This window comes from Manis javanica, chromosome 13 (assembly GCF_040802235.1).
Source record: "Manis javanica isolate MJ-LG chromosome 13, MJ_LKY, whole genome shotgun sequence".
Lineage (NCBI taxonomy): Eukaryota > Metazoa > Chordata > Mammalia > Pholidota > Manidae > Manis > Manis javanica.
The window spans coordinates 96947434-96972092 of record NC_133168.1 but is presented as its reverse complement, the minus strand read 5'-3'; the positions used below and the strand labels follow the sequence as shown (position 1 = coordinate 96972092).

The following is a 24659-nucleotide window of genomic DNA, read 5'->3' as shown; positions in this document are numbered from 1 at the left end:
TGTTGAAGTTCGCCCACGCTGCAGCACGTCAGCACGTCATTCCGTCTTCTGGCTGAGTAGCAGTCCAGTGTGTGGATGGACCGCAGTGTTTATCCACGTATCCACTGATGGACATTTGCGTTGTTTTTACTTTCTGGCTATTGTAAGCAATGCTGAGTTTTTGTGTGAACGCAGATTTTCCTTTCTCTTGGGTAGGTGACCTGGGAGTGGAGTGGCTAGGGCACATAGAAGCTCCACGTTTATTAACCTCCAGAGGAACCACGGCACGTTTTCTGCAGCAGGCGCGTCATTCCCCACCCCCGCCAGCAGTGGGGGAAGGCTGCAGTTGCCCCACGCCCTCAGTAACACGTGCCATTCATTGTCCCTGGTTTTTATTGTAGCCAACCTAGGAGATGTGAAATGGTATCTCACGGTTTCTAATTTCATTTTCCAAATGACTAATGACGTTGAGTATCTTTTCATGTGCTTACTGGCCATCTGTATACCTTTGGAGAAATGTCTATTCAAAGGTGTCACCTATTAGAATTTTCTCGCATCCACATATTTCTCTTCTGTGCCATGCCCGAAGACCCTCAGTCATGAAGGAGTTGCCCTGGAGGGAGGAGGGGAGGGAGGGACCGAATCGACAGGACGTGGGCGCTGGCCCCTCTCCTCCTTGAGATGTGGCTCCAGCTCGGGCCCGTCCCCTCCCGGAGCACCTGTGCCGGTGACCCAAAGCAGGACATGTGTGATGGCCAGTCAATAAGGAGAAAGATTGGTGCATAGGGATCAAAAAAGCTAACAGTTTCCACATTTCAGCCCTTTCCAAGAGAGCTGAATCCCACTTAGAATGAATTCTGCATGACTTGGAAATCATCTGTCATAGCTGAATTCCTTAGACTTGAGACGTTGCTGGGAATCACTGCTAGAATCGGACGGGTATCACACCGTTCCACGCAGTTCTGTGGGAAATGGTGTGGCAGTTCTTCCGTAAACGGAATTACCATCTGATCCAGCAGTTTTATGGTGTATATCCCAAGGTCTGAAAACGGGACCTGAACAGATGTTTGCACACCCGGGTTCACAGCAGCATTATTCACAGTAGCCAAAAGGTGCAAAACACCCAAGTGTTCAGCAGCGGATGGATGGATACACACAATGCGGTCTGTGCACACACTGGAATGTTACTCAGCCTTAAAAAGGAAGGACACCCTGACACCTGCTTCAGCATGGAGGGACCTTGGGGACACGGTGCTCAGTGACATCAGCCCGACACAGAAGGGCAGATCCTGTCTGATCCCACTCCCGGGAGGTGCCTAGATGAATCCTACCCACTGAGACAGAAGGTGGATGGGGGGGCTGGAGGCTGGGGTGGGACTGAGTGTCATCACATGGGGCAGAGCTTCCATTTGGGACGATGGAAAGTTCTGGAGACGGATACTGGGGAGGGCTGCACAACGGTGTGAGTGCACTTAATGCCACTGAGCTACATTTAAAAGTGGTTCATATGGTAAATTTTATATTATGTATATACATTTTGCCACAATTAAAAATAATAATAAATATCTCCCTCCAGTTGTGTCGCCTCATGTCCCCGGAGGGAGGCGTCTCCTTCCGTCGTTTGTACCGGGTGAGCCCCGCCTCTCCCGCTGACTCTGGGTGACAGCGTATAGCAGTCTTTGCAGGCGGGTCTGTGTGCTTGGAGCATTTGGGGGCCTGGGGTGGAGAAGAGGACAATCAGTAGCCCAAACAGGAATTTCAGAAAACAGAAACCAGGACTGGCTTGTCCAGAGTTGTTTGCATACCCACCCGGCAGCAGGTGCTTCTCTTTGTGAGGGGCAGTCGGACAGCTGCCTAGGTGGCCGTCCCTGTCAGAGGTCAGCAGACTCTCCCGGAGGCCATATCCCGCCACTGTCTGTTTTTTTGTCGGTCTCACAAGCTGAGAATATCCCCTGCCTTTTCAAACGGTGGAAAAAAATTAAAAGAAGAACATTTCGTGATAAATGAAAATTACATGAACGTCACATTTCAGTGCCCATAAATAAAGTTTTGTTGGAACAGCTCCAAGACCGGGACTAGGGTGAGGCCAGTGAAGCGCTCGCCTCGGGCACAACATCTGGGCAGGAGGGGCCGCCAGCAAAACCCGGTCGTCAAGATAAATAGCATTTTAATGCAGTATTTAAAAAATCAAAACAAATGCCGAAGAAAAAAATGCATTGTGCAAAATATCTGCATTTTAAAGACAGGATCAGTACGGCTGATTTGTTTGTCTGCTGATGCAGCCATGCTCAGGCCTTATGACCGTCCGGTCCCTGGTGGCTTTTTAGAGAACAGGGACTGTTAACTCGTCACGACCTAGACGTGATGGCCTGTAAAGCCAAAAACATTATTCTTTGGCCCTTTATAGGAAAAATTTGCCAACCTCTGATGGAAATCCACTTACTATTTTAATTCCCGACAGCGAGTCACTGTAACCAAACTGCAGAGCCCACATCTTGTCCATCTCTTTCCGACTACCTTTTTACCTGCCTTTATCAAAACTGAGTGTATACTTGTAAGCTATTTAATTTGTGGATAATAACATTTGTAAGTCAATAGGGACAATTAACACGGCATTAATAAGCGAGTTGATGCTTGTGGGCTGTGATGATGTAAGAAGTGTATAATTACCTGCATTAAAACAGTGGAGACCATCACTCCCTCCCATGTTAACCGAATACTTAACTGGTTAACCCTTCATTTTCTGGGCTTAATGTTACTTGGCTTTTTTATAAAATGGTATCTTTCCTGCCCAGTTTCCATGAGAGGTCTTAATAAGCTCAATTAAGAACTTAAGAAGCATTCGTTATTTAATTAAAGTCTTAAAAATAGTAAATGCCATAGGGGCTTCCTGCTTTTACTCTTTTTCCCAATTGCCTAAAAAAGTGCTTTTGTAAGAAGGTACATCAGATCACACTGCGCCCCCACCTGGGGCTTCCCCCAGGAATTGGAATGAAGTCCACACTTGTGGCCGTGTCCTGGGGGCTGTGCCGACGTCTCCAGCCCCCTGCCCTCCCCCTGCCCCAGCCCCTTTGTACCTACTCCCCTGCCAGAAATGCTCTCTCCACATCTCCACAGGTCTGGCTGTTTGGGTCAGTTCTCCGGTCCTTGCCATCCTCCACAGCACCCTTGACTGGCCTTCCAGAGGTGGGGAGCCCCTCTCCACCCTCCTCCCCAGCTCTGTCCTCTGCTGCCACCCTTTGGTCCCCCCCGGATCTCTCTGAAACAACCTGTGCGCCTGGTGACAGGTTTCTTGTCTGACTCCCCGCACAAGGATGCCGGTGCCCCCAGAGCAGGGCTTCCCCTGACTCATTCACTGCTTCCTCGGGGCCTAGAGTAGTGCCCGGCACTGGTGAATTCACTTGGTTCGCTTTTGTTTATGTACCGCTTAAATTTACACACAGTCATGTTTGCCTTTTGAGGTGTGTGCTCTGTGACTTAGCACGCTCTCTTCTAGATTCGTGTAACCACCACCCATCAAGAGGGCAGAGAGCAGCTCTCACACCCCCACCATGCTCCTCCGACCTGCCCCTTCTGCACCAGACCCTCACCCCGCCCCTGGCCCCTGGCCACCGTGCTCTGCTCCCCATCCCTGTTGTTTTGCCTTCTCTGGAATGTCATGTAAGTGGGGGCTCAACAGGAGGAGCTCTGAGACTGGCTTCTTTCCCTTGGCATAATGCACCTGAGGTGCCCTCTGCTGCTGCCTTTATCAGAAGTGTGTTCTCTTCACTGCTGAATCCTGTTCCGTTGTCTGAAGGGATGTACCGCAGCTGGTTTGTCCGGTTCGTTTCTGCTTAATGTGGGCTGTTGAGTCAACGTTAAAGCCTCTAGAATGGCAGCATTCTGGAGGCCAAGTGAGTTAACAGTGCCGGTGTGCCCTGAACGGAGAGCATTCTCTGGGGACAGTTTGCAAACTTACAAGAGCGGATGTCCTTTGGGTGCTTACAAAGGTATCACAGTTTTCAAATGATTGAAGTAATACGAGATTCGCGTTCCCATAAAGGACCGTTATCTACAGAAGTTGATTAGGAAATGAGTTTCCCTCATCTGTCTGTCTCCCTTGCCACTCATAAGTAAGCACCGTTCATACGATTTGTGTCCTTCTAGGCCTTTCAAATGAACTTGCCTGTTTCATGGCATATAGAGCTGCTTTTTTTAAAATGTAAATTCATTCTTCAAATATCTTTGAGCCTGCTGTGTGCCTGGTCCCGTGTAACTTGGAGATCCCTCCTGGAGAATGTAGCTCATCTCTTTCACGGCGTCACAGTCCTCCAGTGAGGGTGGGCCATGATTTATTTAGGGATTTCCCTGTTGATGAATACTCAAGTAGTTTCCAAGGTTTTTTATGACGTCAAATAATGCCACCAGGGATATGTTACCCATATATATTTCATTTACAGCTTTACTGAGATAGGGTTGCCTTACCGCAAAGTAGACCCATTTGAAGTGTACAGGTCAGTGGCTTTCAGTGTATCACACAGCCATGCAGCCGTCACCACCCTAACTCCAGAACATTCCACCACCCCCTACCGAAGCCCCATTCCCAGTCCCTCCCAGTCCCTTCCCCCTCCTGCCCTTGGAACCACGAATCTGGTGGGCTCGCGCCGTGTGGCCCCTGTGTGTGGCGGCTTATGCTGAGCACCGTGTGCTCAGGGTCCGTCCTCACTGCAGCGCGTGTCGGGGCTCCACTGCTCCTCGTGGTGGAGTGGTGATGCATTGTGTGGACGGGCCACGCTGTGTTTAACCAGCCGGTGGGCATCCGGGTTGCTCTGCTCTGGGGCTGTTCCGCGTCAGGCTGTTGTGAACGCTGGTAGACAGTGTTTGTGGGGCCGTGTACGTCTCTGGGTATGTATTTTCCATGGGGTACATTCTCTGAAGGGGAAGAGACACCACCTCTGGCTAGCTCCTCATACTCGGACTGTGTAGACTGGGACACATCCTAGGCCCCCAGGGATGCTTGGAGGTCATTTTCTGCAGAGGCAGACCCTGCTCTGGGGTGACGGTCCTCCCCCCACTTCCCCCTGCGTTTGTCCTCATACCTGCTGGAGAAGCTTTTGGCAAAGCCACCGGTTTAATGCTGCAAACCCCAGAAACTTCCAGCAAAGAAGAGAGAGCAAAAGGGGGTCTCCTTGTGGGAATTAAAGAACCTCACCAGCTTTCCTTCACAGGAAGGATGGCACTAAACAGTGTATCAATCACCATTTGTGACTTGTAAGCAGTTTATGAGACACTTGGCCTTAGAACATGTACTGTGCGTGCTCTCAGGTCGCACGGAAGGAGAGGATTTCTGAGAAACGAAAAGGGGGCTGATGAGAGAATGTAACTTTTCTAACAATAATGCAGCCACGTTAATTCAGAAGAGCTGCTGCACGTGGCCTGATGCCGGGAGAGAAGCGAGTATTACGTATCTGGCCATACTGACAAGCCCCACAAATATGCCTTGGAATGATTCTAGCACACAGCAGGGGTCGCTCCCTGAAGAATTCACTGCGCTTACTTGTTTTTGAAATCACAAATAGCAAAGCGCATAGCTGCTCTTAGAGTTTCAGATATTTAAATAGGCAAAAACCAGCTCGGGGATGATCTCGGTTGGCCGACAGTAGAGTGAATTACAACAGCGACTCTAAGTAACGTTTATTGAGCACTTACTATGTGCAGGGTTGCCAGTGAAACCCCACGCTTTGCAGCCTTCGTTTTATTTCACACAGCAAGGCACTGAAGCAGATGAAATTTATTTTCTTTGTTTACGGATGCAGAACTGCATCCCAATCCATGTGGGCTGAGTAGCAGCCTGCCTTTGATCCCCACAGAGGATCGCTTCCCCCCACTTCACTGAGATCAGCCATCCACATTTAATCTCATCTTCAGCATGAAATTCACACCCTAAAGGCCAGGGTTTGGCCCACACAGAAATGTGACTGCGTTACTTACTCCATTTGGTAGGTTGTTGAGGGCTTTTTATTGGTTCAACTTTATATTTTTCCATATTTGAATAGTTTCAAATTCCATTTGGATGGCAATCTTGCAACTATCGATCTTTGGAAAAACCTTGTTGAACCAGTAATCACTGCTTTCCCAAAGGTGTGACGGTCAGGATCGCCTGGGAGCCAGGTTACGTTGGCCCTGAGACTTGAAGAACCAGGAACTGGGACCGGTCCTGCCCACGTTAGAGTCTAGAGGTGGCTCCTGGTCCAAGTCCGCATCCGAGCGGGGATGCAGCTGAGACAGGGACTGTGGGCTTAGACAGAGTGGGGTGAGGGCCTCTAGAAAAAAACAAAGCAAGGTAACCACTGTGAGATTTGCTTTGGCCTGCCGGGGGGCCCGGCTTATTTTTCTAACTACCCAGGTGCTGCTTCTCCTCCTCCAGCCCTGCACAAGTGACTTGCTGCAACTTGGGCAATGGAGCAAGCAAGCCCGAAACTACTGCAAGCCCCAAACGACACAGTAAAAAACAGGAAGGATTCCATCTTGAAACCCAATTAGTTAGTTAAAAAGTAAGACAATAACTCAGCCCACCTTGGGAGCAAAGCAGGCAGTCTTGAGCGATAGGCTCCCCGACCAGGAAGCTGCCATCCCGGGAGGGAATCAGAGCAGTAAATTTCTTGTAAATAACCAGGAAGACTAATAAGAAACTTAGTGTTTCTTCAAAGATATTTGGGACCACTTAGTAGGTGTGCATCCCTAGCCCTTTGTCCCTCAACTGCCTATAAAACCCCTAGACAGCGCAGCACCGCGGGCTCTCTTGTCCCTTCCTGGCCTGAGCCGGGAGCTCTGTCCTCTGGCTTTCTCTCTAAATATAAGCCTCTGCCTTGCTCTCCTACCTTGACTGTTGGGGAAGTTCAGTCTTCGGCCCCGGGATTGAGAACCCCGGCATCAGTATGGCCTTCACCGCTAGTTGAGGTGCATTTCAGAGCATAGCTTTCAGGCAGAGCTAGAACATTTTAGTCCATTTTTTCCCAAGATTATCTTCTGCTCTGCTTTGGGAGCTGACTTAGTACAGAGCCGGGAACAGAGGCGCCAGAAACAGAGCCAAAGGTGGGCATTTGTCCGCCACGTGGCGAGCTGCTCGGCAGGTTCACACCCGGGCCTCCCGATCTCATGCTGGCAGGCAGCCTTCGCTGCTAAAATCAGAGGCTCATCTCACATTCTGATGTATTAGGAAAGTCATTTAGAATATTTTTAAGGTTTTATGACTCCTTTTTTAATTAAAAAAGCATAATGTTCTCCCCCCAAGCGTTTGAGTAGAATGCCCTTTCTAAAATGTATTTGAATTTCAGCATATCTTCTTAAAATTAGGGTTAAATAGTTGAAAAACCTGAACTGCCTCCAAGATGTCTCTCTTTGATTCAATCAGTTCAACATTTTAAAAAGCCGTTTTGTTCCATTTGGTCAGAGCCCGCACAGGCTTAGCTCTGGGGTTGAAGCTTTGACGGGGACAGAAACACACTGTGCTTCCGTTCTGGTCGGATTGGACGGCGGGTTTGAGACGAGGAGGGGAAATGATGGATGCAGTAAATATTTCGAATTTTGTCTTCCGTTGCTGCATTTTCTTTTCTTCAGAGATCCCTGGTCTCACTGAAGGGACCTTTGACCGGCTTTTCAGTCCTGGGCCAGCGGAGATATGTCTGTGCCCCAGGGACTGATGGCCACTCGAGAGCGATGGAAGGTCCTTTCCCTCCCGAAGGCAGGCGAGAACTGCGCACCTCGCCCGGCACTGGGGAGCTCTTGCTTTTGAAATGCTCACAGCCAGATTCCTGGCCTCACTTGTTTATCTTACATTGAATTTCCTGGTAATCTTGCATAGTTCAAGCATGACTTAGCAAGAAATACACTTTTATTTTGCCATGTGACTCTAGGACTTTTGCTTATTTAAGGTTGCATGTTTGTATATGAATGTGGCAAAAAAACATAATTAGGTGGATTAGACCTTCTACCTAGGCAGGGCAAGGTCAGAGGTCTGGGTGGCTTTGACAAGAGAGGGCCGGCGAGCATAAAGACAGCAGTAAAAAGAGTGAATCGCGTGGGGCCTGAACGCGAAGGGCAGGGCCTCTGTGAGACGGGCCTGGGGACCCAGGGGGCCGGGCCGGAGGGGAGGGCTGTCTCGGACTGTCCCAGCGGCTCTACCAGGTACCGCAGGCGCGGCAGCTCATAAGCAGCAGGAATTTATTGTTGCCGATTCTGGAGGCTGGAAGCCCGAGGCCAGGGTGCCACCATGGGCAGTGCTACCGGCCGCAGGCATCTCACACTGAGGAGCGGGCCGGGGGCTCTCTGGGGTCTCTGTCGTCTGGCACGGATCCCATTCAGGAGGGCTCCGCCCTCAGGCCCCAGTCACCTCTGAAAGGCCCCACCTCCTGTGCCGTCACCTACGGAATCGGCTGTTCCACATATGAATTTTGGGGGACACAACATTCAGATCCCTACCAGGGGCCCAGGGAGGTTGTCGGTGGGCTCATCCCCAGCTGCAGCACCCCCACCCCCCATCTAAGTCCAGGGTCAGCTGGGGACAGAGACACTGATGTGAGGTCTGCAGACCTGAGCCATGACGTGCGGGGCCTGGCGCCTACTCCGTGGCTTTGTGCCTTCCGCCCCGCTGAGGTGGGAGGCCTCCCGGCTGGCAGGCTGGAGTAGGCTGGGGGGGCCCCAGATCGTGAAGCAGGGATCCCACGGCTGTGGGGTGGGATTGGGGGCCAGGAGCTCTCAGAAGGGACTTGCAGGGTTCGGGCGACCCACCTGTGACTCGGTGACACCCCACCTCCCCACATCTGGGGGAGGCTGTGCCGTTTCTCCCGGGCTGGTGGGCCACCGTCCCTGCACCTGGCTCTGGCCAGCCCTCCCCTCCTCCGCCAGACTCCCTGCCGTCCTCTGGGCCAGGGCACCCCAAGAACCTCATCCCCTCTGTGCCCTGCACTGTCCCTGCTGTGGGGTGCTGCCCGTCTCAGCACACACCTTCCCAGCTTCCCCTTCCGGCTGTCACCCCGTTCCTCTCCCTCCCTTTCCAGCAGATGCCTCAGCAGAGCCTCTGCTCCCAGGGTCCCCAGTTCCTCTTCTGAACCCATGTCAGTCTCTGTGGCTTTCACCCACTCGGTTCCCTGGAACAGCACCGACAGGGTCACGGTGACCTCCACCTCGCTGAGCCCGGTGCTCCGTCCTCAGCCCCCAGGTCACACAGCGCACAGGCCACGACTAGCCCATGTCTCCTTGGTGGCCCATTTTGGGGCTCCTCTGTGGGATTCTCTCCTCTTCAGGGCCTGCCTACATGGCGGAGGGCAGGAGGGCCCAGCCCCGGGCCTCTTCTCTGCTCTCCTCTGGTGAGCTCAGCCAGTCTCACGGCTTCAACTAGGCCAGCCAGCCCCGGCCCACGTCTGTGCACTGCAGGCCCCGGCCCACACCACCCGCACACTGACAGCCCCAGCCCACGCCACCCGCACACTGACAGCCCCGGCCCACGCCACCCGCACACTGACAGCCCCGGCCCACGCCGCCCACACACCGCAGGCCCCAGCCCACGCCACCCGCACACTGACAGCCCCGGCCCACGCCACCCGCACACTGACAGCCCCGGCCCACGCCGCCCACACACCGCAGGCCCCGGCCCACGCCACCCGCACACTGACAGCCCGGCCCACACCGCCTGCACACTGACAGCCCCGGCCCACGCCACCCGCACACTGACAGCCCCGGCCCACGCCACCCGCACACTGACAGCCCCGGCCCACGCCGCCCACACACCGCAGGCCCCGGCCCACGCCACCCGCACACTGACAGCCCCGGCCCACGCCGCCCACACACCGCAGGCCCCGGCCCACGCCACCCGCACACTGACAGCCCCGGCCCACGCCGCCCACACACCGCAGGCCCCGGCCCACGCCACCCGCACACTGACAGCCCGGCCCACACCGCCTGCACACTGACAGCCCCGGCCCACGCCGCCTGCACACTGACAGCCCCGGCCCATGCCGCCCACACACCGCAGGCCCCAGCCCACGCCACCCACACACTGACAGCCCGGCCCACGCCACCCACACACTGACAGCCCGGCCCACGCTGCCCCTGCACTGCTGGACCCAGCCTACCGCTTGCCCCTCAGGCCCTCACTTATATATCCGCCTACTTTCTCGGCACCCAGCGTGCTTGTCTCAGAGCTTCTCATGCCTCACACCTTTGAAACTCATCTCCTGGGTGCTCCCAGGCCTGCTTCTCCCGTGGTTTTCCTGATCTCATCGGTTTAGTTGCCAAACTCTGAGCCGTCCTCCACTCCCTCCTCCTGCAGCCCCCACCCAGTCCATCACACGCCCTATCGGCTCACCTGCAGTATTTGCCCCAAGCCTGAGTGCTGTGCCCCCCGCCCTGTCATCACCTCTCGGGGGTTATCACATCAGCCTCCCCACTGCTCTCTCTGCTTCCCCCCTTTTCCTTCTTCGCCTGTTCTCAACCCAGCAGCCTGAGGGACCTGCTCAAAACCAAAGTCAAATCAGGCCGTTCCTGGACTGAAGCCCTCTGATTACTTCCATTTTGCCCGGAACGAAAGCCAGAACCCGGGTGGTGGTCTGCTCAGGCCTTTCTGCTCCTCGTCTCCTGGGTCACTCAGCTCTGGCCAGCAGCTGGGACCGTCCTGCCTCAGGGCCTTTGCACTGGCTGTTCCCTGTACAGGAGGGCTCTTTCCCCACATCCGAACGGCTGTGTCCCTCACTTTCTCTTCTCTTCAATGAATCTTCTCAGGGAGGCATGTGACAGCCCTTTAAAAATTGCAGTGCCCCCACTCCCTCTCTCTCACCGCATCCCCCCTTGGCATCAGCCACTGTCCCACATACTCTGTGCCTTTCTTAGTCATGTTGTTTAGTGTCTCTGTCCCCCGACTCCGACCTACTAGAATACAGGCTCCATGAGGGAAGGGAATTTAGTCTGTTTTGATTACTGGACAATGCCTGGCCCATGCTAGGCATTTAATCAATGTTTTTTTTAATTGAAATCAATGAATAATGCAACAGCCCCACCCTTCCATTATTGATCCTGTTTCCAGAGATGTGGCTCAGCATCCTCACTGCTGTGGTCAGAGCCTCCTGTGGACAGGAAGTCCAGTCGGAGCTGCCGTGTCCCCAGGCAGTGGGCAGCCTCTCCCGTGGTTTCAGCTGCTGGTGGTCTGACCTCCAGGACTCGAGGCCGGTGCGGTGCCTCTCCACGTTATTACTGTGCCACAGGTGACCAGCCCAAGAGTCTGGCTTCAAATCCCCCGTCTGCCTGGAGCCCAGGTTCAGATTCTGAGGGTGTGGAATCTGCCCCCCTTCTTCTCGGGAAGACATGTCCATTCCATCCTCTTTTTTGTAGGGGCAGCGCCCAGCTGTCATCTTAAGGAACCAAGATTCCTGTGCACAGAGCCTGCCTGTCTCAATGGCCATACTTTGTCAGGGGCCAGACCTTAGCCCAGAGCTAAGGGGCCTGCCTTCAGCGTGCAGAAATCCCCCGGTGTCGTGCGCTCTGGCCGTCTGAGATGTGGGCCTGCTGTGGCTGGAGCCACCGGCTTCCCATTCTGTAAACATGGTTGAAGATCCTTGGCTGCAGTGCCCCCAGAATAAGGTCATTCACTTCCAACTCTGCGCTCTCTTATACGATGGGGATGGGGTCCCGCCCTCTCCCTCTCCTAGTGCCAAAGCCACAGGGAATCCGTCTCAGCCTGAGCTGCTCCCCACAGAGCTGCGGCCGTGTTGGCTTTGAGCTGAGCCTCCCAGGCCTGCCTTCCTCTTCCCAGAGACTTCCTCTCAGCGAGCGGTGCAGGGAAGAGCAGGCGCAGGGACCCGGGATGCTGAGAGCCCCTTCCGCAGAGTCCCGGGAGGCATCTCTAATGCTGCGTCAACTATTGGGTTTGCGCCTCTTTCATGCATATGTTACGTTTTCAAAAGTCATTTTAATTATGTGTCTACTCGCCTGTTCTTACTTTTTCTTTTTTTCTAATACCTTGGTCTCCGGTTTGTTGTAGTTTATATAATCACTGCCCAGGAAACCCGTGCGCAGCTAGAACTATCCCTTGTCATTTACTCCATGATAAACAAATGCCTTCCTCCCTTCACCCGGGAGGACTGAGGTCGCTGCTCACATGCTCACCTTGGGGAGCTGGTCCTTCTTGGGTTCTGTTATTTCAGAACAAATAAGGGAAACTGTTTTCTCCTCGGTTACTATAGAGAAGAGATTATTTGCCTTTCTCTTAGGTCTTGTGAAAATAATAGATTACATATTTGGGAGGGTTTTTTTTTAGATCTGGTTAATGTGAGATAGAGGGATTGCTCCGGGATGATATTGTTTGGTTTGGGAAGTGTGCTCGCGGTTGCCCAGCAACAGGCTGTTGGAGCCCGGAGTGGACTGCGTTGTCCCTGGCAACCGTTGTTACTCGGCAAACAATGAGGGCCAGCAAACAGCGCCAGGGCCGCGGACTCTGGGTTTCAATTGAACATCTGCATATATTTTTCTCTGATGCAATCATGCTTGAGTTTGCTTTGCCACGACAGGTAGACCCGGCCCCCCGGGGTCTCCTCTGTGAAAACCTGGCAGAGCTGCTGGGAAAAAACTGCTGGCCATTCGAGTGTGTCCCTCATTTCTCTCGACTGGAGACTGACTGCAGTCTTAAGTGAAATTTTGGTTTTGCTCTAATTCCTCGTGTTTATAACATCGTGTTACCCGGCCCCCCTCCGCCCCTGTGACCCTGGTACAGCTGCAGCTTCCCCAGCACCCTTGGCAGGGTGATGTTCACCCGGCCGCCTGAGAGCACCCGAGAAGCTGGGAGGGGGAGCCCCGTGGGGAGGACAGTCAGGTGCCAGGCCGGCTGGTCGCGGCGACCGCGGGGGGGCCTCAGCGCTCCCCACTATTCCTGTTAAGAAGTCGGGGGCGCAGGTGGCCCTCGGGAGAACATGCGCGTTATCCTTATTAGGGAAGCAGCTGCGTCCCCACCAACAGGGCAGCAGAAACCCCTTGGCCTGTAGATGGGCGCTTTGCAGCCACAGGCGGATTTTGATCAAAACAGTGGCGCTCCCCCACCTCCTCCTCCAGGCGGGAGACAGCGGTTGTTTACTGTTTACAGGGGCGTTGCTTAGGTAAACACTGCCCCTGAATTTCATCCAAAGCCAGTGACACATTTCTCTCCCTTCTCTGCCCCTGCCCCATGCCCCCACCCACCAACCTGGGCCATAACCCAAGAAATGTGAGTCAGGGCAGGTTTTGCAGGGGTCCTGACCCTGCCCCATTCATCCTGAGGGCAACCTGTCCAAGGCGAGACAGCTGCCCGGTACCGCCTGTCCGACCCAGCAGCCCATGGTCCGGGATGCCACTCCCGTGAGCCTGGCTTCCGGGGTACGGATTGTCTTTGAAGGATGGTTCACTGTGTAGCTGAACACCCCGAGAAAATGCCCATGGCACCTTTGTACCAGCATTCCAGCTAAGGTCTCAGACGATTTAAAGTACCCGAACGAGTTTCCCAACTTTCCTTTGTGGCCAAAACTTATAACGGGATGTCATTTACGCTCTGCAACAAAAGAAAATTACAAGCTGTTTTTTAAAAAAGCAAGTCTATTAGCCTCCAGTCCTGTTAGATGCAATAATTAATAATAATTAAAATAATAGTTAATTTTGATGCTGGAATCAAAATGAGTAAGTTCCGACTTACACAAAGATTCCCCCACAAGATTGATTAGGATACACGATTCTTCTAACAACCTGTTGGCAGTGAGAGAGTTACAGATCATTACGGGCTGGAAAAGATAAATCCTCCCAAAAGAAATGCTACTGTGCATTCCAGGGAATGATTTTATACCCAGTGTCGGTTTAGGCAAAGCATTTTTCAGGAATTGCAGTCTCATTTGAAAATGTTCCTGGAAATTGATGATCTAAAATTTTTCCCATGGAGGTACTCTCCCCCCTGCAGCGTGGGCAGACTGCCTTGGGTCAGGGCCCTCCTCCGTCTGCTGGGAGCGCAGGGCTGGCCGAGCTTTAACAGCCCCTCCAATGCTGTGATTTTAAGTGGAAGTTGTTGATTTTCTCTGTCTGCTCTGTAAATTCTGGAGTGAAGGGGTGGAGGGGAGCTGGGGGCCTCTGGAAAGACCCCTATGATGTAGGTGGCGTGAGCACAGCTTCCTCTTTGCCTGCGTCAGTCTCCAAGGTCCTGTGCTTTGCTCGTGGTCGTTGGCTGTTTTGGAGATGGCTGAGAGCACAGGAAGTGCCCCCTGTCCCTGGGCACCGCTGTCCTGTGCCAGGTCGAATGGCCCATCTCCTGTCACCCACTTCCCTCCTCCTCCACCCTGTGGCATCTCTGGCACTGACCTTGAAGGTGGCCTAGGAGGGCACTTTGAGTTCCTCTACAAGTTCTCTGTGCCCCCCACAGTCCCCGTCTTCCGAATTCAGGATGGAAGGAACAGGAGGCGGGAACCAGGGTGCAAGTCGGAGGGAAAGGAAGGCCGGAGGCCCAGGAGGCACCTGCAAAGCAGGCACCCGGGAGGTGCGCTGAGGCCGGGCTGGTCCCAGGCTACACACGGGGAAGTGGGAGGAGGCCGCGGGCAGGAGGTGTGTCTGGCTGGGGCAGGAAGGCCTGGGTCGGTGAGGCTGTGGCACTGGACCAGCGCTCCTCAGTGGGCAGGGGACGCAAGGCAGCGTCTGGGGATATTCCTGCTCATCATGACTGGGGGTGCTGCTGGCGTCATGGCCCTCATTACCCAGGATGGCCCCAAAAGTCTGAAGTGTTGAGGCTAAGAAATGCCGGTTTAGAGCAGTGCGTCTCGAGTTTCAATGTGTGTACACACCTCCTGGAAGCGTGATGAGTGAGGGTCTTGGTTTATGAGGTGTCCCTGGACAGGCAGGGCAGTGCCTCTCTCCACGGCTGGCCGCCCCAGGGGACGCATGAGGTTGTCAGGACTGGGGGCGGCCCCGGCGTCAAGAGGGCGAGGCCAGGGGTGCTGCTCAGCCCACCGTGTCCACAGCCTCCCAAGTCGGGAGACCCTGCCCCGGCTGACGGGTTCCATCACTGCCCCGTGGCGGCCCCTGGGGCTGCCGGCTGTCCCCTCACCAGCCCTCCTCCCCTGAGCAGCGCCTCTGTCTTAGTTGTCACAGGTGGGTGGAGTCTGGGGGACGGCGTGCCCTCCGGCCTGGCCTCAGCCTTGCTCCACAGGGTCACGTAAGTCCCATCCTGGCAGGTGCCATTGGCCCTGTCCTCACTACCCCATGGCGCTCACGGGGACACCAGTCCCAGCCTCCAGGGCCCCCTGCCTTGTCACTGCGGGTCACGACCGCTGTAGCTACACTGGCCTCCACTGGTTCTGCCAGGGTGTGGCTTTGCGGGGTGGGGGCTGCACTGCTCAGTGGCCACACGCCAGCCAACAGTGGGGGAACCTGGGGGACCGGCTAGCCATGCCATTCACCTGCTGCATCAGCAATCAGAGGGCGCACCTGGAACCACCTGGCACATGGTGCCCCACTGCCCGGGGACCACAGCGCCTTGATGTCACAATGTCAGGACACCCCCTCGGTGGGGAGATGTGCGGCAGCCCGTGGCTTAGAATATGCAGGGGGTGCGCTCCGGGGGCAGATCCAGAATTCCAAGCCCGCGGCCAGGACCAGCAATTGCACCCAGGCCCTGTAAGGTGGTGCCCAGTGGACGCACCAGGCTGGGTCGCCAGGGGGATGTGGCCCCAGGGCCAAGGCCATGGCTTCAGAAACACAGAAGAAATGGCCTGTCCTGTCCGAGGGGAAACATTTCTCTTAGGTATCTGTTGGAAAGCAAGTCTTGTGGTTAAGTGATCACTAATAAGCAGATGGAACCGGCTTGCCTGCCGTAAGCTTATTTGCTGGGTGACAGTGTCACTGGAGGCTGGTGGTCTCCCAATTCACACGTTCCCCTGAATGCACAATGTTGTCCATGGCGATTAAGGTCAGACCACTTCAGAGACAGGCAGCCAGGCCTTAGTTCAGGCAATTTTAAATTAATAGTCAAATCCTGTCTCTTCAGAGGAAAGCAAGTGGATGGGACCCTGTTGTCTGGGGGAGAGGCAGCTGTCCCTTGAGTTCAGAGCAGCTTGTCCCTTGTGACCGAGGACAGAGCCCGGGGACGTCAGGGGCCAGCTTGTAGGGCTTGGGCCCCATCCTCAGCTGGAGAAAGAGGCGACATTTGGCGATGGCAAAGGACCAGGAGAAGCCGAGTTCTTACCGAAAGAAAAGGAATTTGGATTCCAGAGGGACATGGAGCCAGCTCCAATCCTTCAAAGTCCCTGGCTGTGAAAGAAAGAAATTAAAAGTCGACTGAGGAGTGACAGGGGGGGTCAGAAAGTTAGGCTGGGAAGGGGTAATGGGTCGCCCTAGATCTGAGCTGAAGTGGGACGCTCTTGGAAAGAGTGGGTAGCCTTCAAAGGGGCCTGTCGTTGTCCCTGCTAATAGCACACTTCCTGTGTGGCAGAACTGCAGTGATTTTGCATCTAGGTCACTGCAGGACCTGCTTTATTGTCCTTCCTGTCCTTGATCTGTCTGCAAGTTCATTTTACCTAAGGGCCGCTCCCCCAGCTCACTGTTCAGACATTGCACATTCACTTACACCAGCACTTCTAGGTGGGCACGCTCCTGCACCCCAGGGGACACCCGCAGTGTCTGGAGACTCAGGGCCCGGGGAAAGGGTGCTCCTGGCGTCTGGTGGGTGGGGCCAGGGGTGCCGACTGGGGCCCCCCAGTGCCCCCAGTGGCCCCGCAGACAACGACCAGGCTGTTGTCAGCAGGGCCGAGGCTGCTGGCATGCACTGGGGGCCTGCTGGGTGGGGGCACGGGGAGAGCTCTAAGAGCAGAAAGGGCGCCGTTCCCCCATCGCGGAGTGCTGAAGAACCCCGTCTTCAGCAAGGAGGAGATGCACGTGAGTTCTCCAAACAGACCGGTGTCCTTGGTGCCCGGGGCTGAGCAGGGCCACATGCTGGCAGCGAGCCTAAACCCCAAACCTCAAATCACTTGCGCTGTAGACCCGGCCCTCAGTCGGAAGGGGGTCCATGAATCAGGTGGACGTGAATTTCCTGGTCGCCATAGTAACACCCAGAGTGTCCGCACAAGCTGCGGCAGAACCCGGGGTTTGAACAACCATTCTCTTGAGTGTTCTCGACCTGCTGCTTCTTGTTCGTAGGGAAAAAATTAATTGCTTTCAGGTAAATGAACCCTGGTGCCCGATGGATGCTACCAGGTCCCCAGAGAGCTTGAACTGATGGCCTTGGTACCCATGTGTCTCTCCCCAAGTAAAAGTAAAAGGCCATGTGTCACCCCCAAAGCGGGAGTTAATTGGCTAATCAGAAGGAAAGCAATTAAAGATGCTTCGCTTGTGCTTTTCTGATTTTCCCAAAGATGACAAGATGTTTTCTAAATACCCACCAGACCTCTGTAAGGCAGGTGATCCCTCTACTTGGCATACGCAGGGACGGGAATAGAAAGATTGCTTCAGGTCACGGTGAGTCAGCGCCTGTCAGGCGCAGGGCCCAGAAATCGCCCTCAGCTTTTTCTGCCTTTCCTGTCGTTATTGGTTACTAGGTAACCCGAGTATTTTCCTGTAAACAGAAGCCCATGCAGATTCATTCATGGAGGCCGTAACCCAGGGCTGCTGACCGCCGCCCCTCCCCGGCCCGCACACACACTCAGGGGCCCCGGCACGCGTTTCCACTGGGGTGTCACTCGGTGCCTCAGAGGGCAGATGTGCCCCCGAGGTGCCCCCTGGAGGGGCAGGAGCTGCCCTGGTGGAGCGCTTTCCCACTTTCCTCCCTGAGTCTTCGGCCAGATGGCAAATGAAACGTGCTCAGCTTACAAACAGCACGTGGGCATGTTTCCGAGCCACGGGGAGCTTAGGGCCAAGCTGGCCAGGCTGCAACGGGTCGTGTTCGAGACCTCGCTCCGTTTTCTTGGCTGTCCTGAGGCCCCTGGAGCCCAGCCTACAGCGGCTGCAGATGAAGGCAGGTGCCAGAAGAAGGCTCAGGTCCCCGCCTTGGGAGGGGAGACAGATAGGAGGGTGACTGGGCAAGCAGGGGAGATGGCGGCTGAACGGTTCCAGTTCCCATCCCATCGCACGTTCGAGCTCAGATCAGAAGCGCAGGCCGCGTCCGTACCTGCCAGACCGTCTAGGGTGACAGATGGCCAAGGAGCCTGGCCCAGCGGAATGGGGAAGGAAAATTGCCACTTGGGGATTCTCAGACTTCCTGATGAATGTGGCTGGTGGGTGGCCTTGTCTCCGGGGCCACCGACCTCCCCACCCCGCTGGCCCAGCTCACGCGTCCAGGGAGACCGCCTGCTTCTCTTCTCCCGTCCTCAAGGGATGTGAGCAGGGCAGACGAGCCGTAAAACGTGGTTGCCCTTAGTCTTTTTGTGAAAGCTACTTGCTGGGTGGGTTTTTTCGTTTGATAGCATTCACCAGTGAAACTGTCTGTGCCTGGTGTTTTATTTCTAGGGAAATTTCAGTTTCTTAAAATCAACACACAATGTGATGAACCCTGCAGCCGTGCTGAGGCTCTGTCAGTATTCTGCCTTTTTGTGCCGCTTACACACCTCCACTCTGTTGTTATATTTTCTACAGGGTTTTTTAGGTTAAAATTTACACGCAGGCACAAGTCCTGGCCGTCTAACAACGACAAGTGGGTGCTCCGTGTAACGCCCACCCTACCCCCAGAGTGTGTCTGTCTGCCTCCCTGGAAAGTTCCTCCTGTCCCTTCTCGGACAACCCCTGCGCCCCTGACACTGTTCTGATTTTTTTTTCAGACCTTAGATTCATTTAATCATTTCTCTTTTGGATCAGCTTTTTTCACTCAGCACAGTGACAGAGATTCATCCAGGTGTTGTGCATATCAGGGTTCAATCCTGTGTGTTAACGAAGAACATGCCAGTAAAATTCCCATGTTAGCTTTCTAGCTATATCTTTTTTTCTTCCTCCATGGTTGCCTTAGGGATTACAATATGCATCTTTAATTTACCACAATGTACAATTTCTTACTTGTTCTCCTGATGATGGCCATTTGGGTTATTTCTACTTTTTTGGCTACTGTGAATAAAACTGCTATGAACATGCTTGGACAAGGTATTTTGTAAACATGTTTCTATTTCTCTTGGCTAAATACTGAAGAGGGGAATTGTGAGTTAAAGGGTAGTTCTAACTTTCTAGGAAACTGCCAAACCTTTTCTCCAATGTGGCCATATTATTTTACATCCCCGCAAGTGAGTGAAAGTCGTGATTTGGCCATGTCCTCATGGCATTGGTCGTCATCACATTTTTTAGCTTGAGCCATTCTACTGAGTATTCAGTGGTGTCTCCTTGCGGCTTTACTTTGCATTTCCCTAGGGACTAACGACGTTGAGCACTATTTCATATACTTTTTGGGCATCTGAATATCTTTGGGAAGTGCCTGTTCAAATCTTTTGCCCATCAAGTGACTCGTCTTCCTATTATTGAGTTGTAGGAGCTTTTTATATATTGTGAATTCAGGTCCTTTGTCAGATACATGTTTTGTAAATATTTTCTCTCAGACCGTAGCTTACCGACTGGTGTTCTTAATGAAGTCTTTTAATGAGCAGAAGTTTTTAATTTTGATGAAATTGGATTATCAAGTTTTTCTTTTATACTTATGCTTTTCTGCATTCTAAGAAACTTTCGCCTCTCTTTTCCTCCATTTCCTCTTGCAGGTTTTATAGTTTTAGCTTTTCAGTGTAGTTTGTGATCTAACTGGAAAAATTTCTGTGTATGGTTTGAGGTAGGGATCGAGGCTCATTTTTTTTTCCTTCCCATGCAGATATCATTTGTTTAAATGACTTCCCTTCCTGTTGAATTTCCTTGATACTTTTGTCAAAAATCACTTGAGGAGGAAAAGAGCTGGGACTTCATTAGAAAAAAAATCAATAATATAAGTATGGGTTATATTGGCTATATCTTCTGGGTTTGATTTTTGCACGTATGTTCATTAGAAATATTGATCTACATACTTTTCCTGTAATATCTTTATCCAGTTTTGATATCAGGGTTTGACTGACCTCATGAAGTGAGTAGTGTAGTGTTCCTTAATTTTCTGATGGAATTTGTGTATTATTTTCCAGTGTTTGATAGCATTCACCACTGAAACAAACTGTCTGTGCCTGGTGTTTTATTTGTAGGGAATTTTTCAATAACATACCCGATTTCTTTGTTATATCTGACATTTGTGTTTTCTATTTCATCTTGTGTCAGTTTGGATATTTTCTATTTTTCAAAAGAAGTGTTTATTTGATCTAAGTTGTCAAATTTATTGGCTAAAGTTGTTCATAATAGTTCCTTATTATAATTTTGATTTCTGTAAGATTTGTAGTGGTATATCCCACTCTACCTCTGATATTGGTAATTTGTGGGTTTTTTCTTTCTCTTACTAATCAGTCTTTTATAGAGTGTTGTCGATCTTTTTTTTTTTTTGCTAAGACTTTACTTTTCTTAAAGCTGTTTCAGATTCACAGCAAAGTTGAGAGGAAGGTACAGAAATTCCCATATACCCTCTACCCTCCACAGCAGTCTCCCCTATTACCAACCTCCCCCACCAGAGCCGTCTGCTTATAGATGGGACCTACATGGACACGTCATTAGCACAAGAGATCCGTGGTTTGCATCAGGGCTCGCTCCTGGGGGTGCTTCCTATGGGTTTAGACAGATGTGTAAGGACATATATCCACCATCGTAACATACAGACTATTTGTGCTGCCCTGAAAACCCTCTGTGCTGCCTGTTCATCCCTCCTTCCCCCTAAATTCCCGGCAGTCACCGATCCTTTTACTGCCCCGCAGTGTTCCCTTCTCCAGAGCAGCCTGTAGTTGGGATCATAGTGTGTATACATTTACTGTTACTTGGTAATATGTACTCACGTTTCCTCCAGGTCTTTTCATGGCTTGAAAACTCACTTCTTTGTCAGAAGAAATTTCAATTTTGAGGAAATTTTGGTCATGTTCATTTTCTCCATTGTCTGTGGAGTTTATTTCATTAATTTTTTTCCTCTATTATTTCTTTTCATTTAATTTAACTTTCCTTTGCTTGTTTGTTATAGCTTCCCAAGGTTGCATATGTAAATGATTGATTGTCGAACCCTTCTTTCTGAGCGTATAAAGCTAAACATTTTCCTCTAAGCCCTGCTTTTGTACATACCACAGATTTTGAGTGAACATGAGGGGCTCTCAGGAGACTATTAGAAACTATGAAAAAGAACCAGTTAGGAATTCTGGAGTTGACAAGTACCGCATAATGAAAATTGCACTGGATATTCTTAACAGTTGATGAGAGATGGCAGAAGGAAGAGCCATTGACCTTGAAGAAGGATCAATAGAACCCAGTCTGAAGAACTGAGAGGTCTATAACACCGGGTATCTTTTAAATTTTCTTAAGTTCTTGGACATATTTTCTAGCACCTGCTTTATCTGCATTACCTAGATAATCTTATTTTCTGGAACCTTTATGAACTTATTTATATCTTCCAACTTCACAGCCTCTTGAAATAATAATTCGGTATATTACTGTTTTCTAAAGTACTGTCATAGACTCTCACTGTCTGAAATGCTACATACAGTTTTGCGTAATTCAGTGTCAGGTGTAATACTCAGGAGTCCCTGGAGGACTCATCCATGGGGTAAATGTGACCGGCGGCACTGAGCCCTGTCCCACCCGTGTCGGGGGGCGCCTTTGTCCCCCCTGTGCCCCTGTGCATCCTCTGGGCCCTGCGAAGTTCCCTGGGGCTGCTGTTCATAGTGCCACAGACTAGGTGGCTTCAAACAACAGAAATGTATCCTCTCCCAGTCCTGGAAGCCAGAAAGTGTTGGCAGAGCCGCGATCCCTGTGGGGGGTTTCTTCCTACCTCTGGCAGCCCCGGCCCTGCCCGGCGTCTCTTGGCTTGTAGGTGCCTCCCTCCAATCTCTGCCTCTGTCATCACATGCCCTCTTCCCATTGTGTCTTTTTCTGTCTGTCATGAGGTCACTGTCACTGGATTTGAGACCCACTCTGGTCCAGGATGATCTCACCTCGATCCTCACCTTGATTACATCTGCAAAGACACTTATTTCCAAACTAGGCCGCACTCTGAGATTCTGGGTGGGCATAAATTTTGGGGGGTACACTCGTCAGCTCCCTGCAACTCCCCGAAGTGCCCTGCCCATTGTGCCCAGACTCCTTGTTAAGGGTCACGCCTGGCTGCTGGGGGTTCCAGGATGTGGTGGGTCCATTTCATTCATGGCCTTCTAAGCTTCGGGGCCACCACTGTTTCAGACCGGTGCTTGGTGTCTCTGTGCGTCCTTAAGTGTTAGCTCTGTTCTCCTAACAATTTGCGTTCCCCTGCAGCCCCCCAGTGCTCTCAGGCTGTGAGACGCAGCCACAGGAACCACGCTCTGGGTCGAGGGCCTGTGCACTCCAGGTTCTGAGTCCAGACAGTGCAGTTTTTCTATCCACCTTCCAAAACCACATCACTTGATCAAACTCAAGTTATACGGGCCAAGGATCCAGCCACTATGGCTGATGGGTCAAAGCTGGCCCATCGCCTGCTTTGTAAATGAAGTTTACAATAGCTGCTCTTGGGCTGCGATGGCAGAGCTGCCACAGAGGCCAGATGGGCCATGTCTGCCCTTTACAGCAAAAGTTTAGGGACTCCTGTTCCAAACAGTGCATGCGAAACAGTGTGATAACCACACAGGCTGCATGGGAAACAGTGTTAAAGTAGGGAGCATGCGACAGAAAACTCAGGGTGCTGCTGAATAACCCGTCTTCTGCAAGGTGTGTTCTGACCGCAGGAGGCCCAGCACAGGCTCGCTGTCCATCCCCAGCACCCACAGACGCTCCTTGTTTCAGTAAGTCTAAGACTTGGGAGCAAAATTATTTCCACCACCGAAGGGCGTGGGTCTCGGTGAGGCCAGCGTTCTCACCTTGTCTGTCGCCAGTGGACTCTCCCCAGGACGCGTTCTTGTCCCGTGCTTCCCTCTCCCCACCCCCAACCCCCACTTTGTGGCTTCCCCATGGGAACAAAGTGGTGACTGATTTAACCGTTAGAGAAAACTGTCACTGAGACACCTGGATCAAACAACTCCCGACATAATCACCCCAAAGGCAGGGAGCTGGGGACCCAGGAAGTACACAAGTGGAAGTTGACCACGTCCTTCCTCCTCTGAGAGGAGAACCTAGGCACGGCCACCACCTGGTTCCGGGGACACCTAGTGGTGGGGGCCGAGCCGGTCCCACAGAGAACAGAAAGGCCACAGACCCACCCAGGGGCGCTCGTGGCCCAAGGGGATCCCGCAAGGTCAGGAAAAAGGCCCTGTCCGTGAAGATGGGATCGAACCTGCACTCGAACGCCAGTGCCTGCATTCCCCCTTTCTACTTTCCTTAGGTAAATTGTTTTTCACCGTGTTAACAGGTTTTCTTTGCATTAAAAAGAAAAGGCTTTGAAAAAACTCACTCACGCGTGGGGGTGGAGACTCTAGGGGCGATGTTGAAGTCCTGGACACTGTGCCGCGTGCCGTGCTGCTCAGGCCTGGTCCCCTCTGGGGCGGGGAGGGGGGGCGTGCTCAGAGCCGGTGCCAGGTCGGGGTGTGCCTGACCACAACTGCCAGGATCCTATCTAAACTGCTTCTCAAATGCTTAAAGCAGCTGGTTGCTTATTTAAGAGTGAACCAGTTTGACTTTCAGCATTTTCTGAGTAACTTTGTATCATCTGCTGCTTGGTTCTGACGTTAAGTGAGTCTTTGTACAGAATTTTAAAACTGCCTGTTGGGAAGCTGTGAGCATTCCTGCCACTGGAAAATAGCCTTTTACGCTTCCTCGTGGGTGAGGATGGCTGGGAAGAGAAGGCAGGTGTTTTAACCAGCCCAGGATAAAATGTTTCTTTACTCCCATCCGTAGATCACCTTTTTTTTCTCCCTAGGCCAGTGGTTCTCAACCAGGGGGCAGTTTCGGCCCCAAGTGACCTTGGGCAATGTCTGAAGGTATTGTTGGTTGTCATGACTGGGGTGGTGGGTGCTCCCGGTGGGTGCTCCCAGCGTCTAATGAGTGGAGGGCAGGAACGCTGCTCAGTGCCGTGCGGCCCCCAGAAGGTGCCCCGAGAAGGAGGCAGCCCCGAGGCCCACAGTGCCCAGGGGGACCGTGCCCCGCCCTCAGAGAATCTCCTCATCCTTGGGTACCGTAGAAGCTCCCCACAGGGCAGGCGTCCTTAAGAGCTTTTGACTTGCAGCGCCAATTAGCAAACAGTTGTTCGAAATAGTTCAGCCCTTCAGGCTAGAGAAAGGAGATGCGGTTAGCTGTTCCCAGCCTGCCTGCAGCGTCACCCTATGGTTTTGCCTTAGGGAGCACCCCCTGCGCCCCCTTCTCAGGAACAGCTGTGCACCTGCTCCCCCTTGTCAGCCACAGTGTACCAGGGTCCCTGCACCTGAGCCTGGCCTAATGCAGGGGTGGCCCCTCCCTTGGCCCGGGTGTGTCTGAACCCCCCTCTTTGGGCTTCACGATGGCTGCCCTGACTCACTCAGCCTCTCTCCGCCTCTCTTTAGAACTGAGCATGCAGAATTCAGAGAGTGGATCGGACTCGCCAGCGTCCGTGGTTCTGTGTCCGTCAGCGGCAGCCCAGGCCCCCGTGGCCCAGCCTGTCCCAGCCTCCCTGCAGGTAACCGCCCGCCCCC

General features: G+C 52.8%; 1 protein-coding gene across 8 annotated transcripts in view; it reads left to right on the top strand.

Annotated features, from left to right (window-relative positions):
- Positions 1-24659, top strand: part of RFX2 (regulatory factor X2) — a 72571-nt gene that overhangs the window by 14323 nt on the left and 33589 nt on the right. For 4 of the 8 annotated variants that reach the window (XM_037018353.2, XM_037018357.2, XM_037018356.2 and 1 more), the window contains exons 2-3: positions 23912-23972; positions 24531-24643. In XM_037018353.2, the coding sequence (XP_036874248.1) occupies positions 23963-23972; positions 24531-24643 (123 nt within the window). In that variant the 5' untranslated portion in view covers positions 23912-23962. Of the gene's footprint in view, positions 1-10920; positions 11877-16581; positions 23378-23911; positions 23973-24530; positions 24644-24659 lie in introns of those variants that run through there. The other 4 variants (XM_073220521.1, XM_073220524.1, XM_037018354.2 and 1 more) reach the window with 4 other exon arrangements.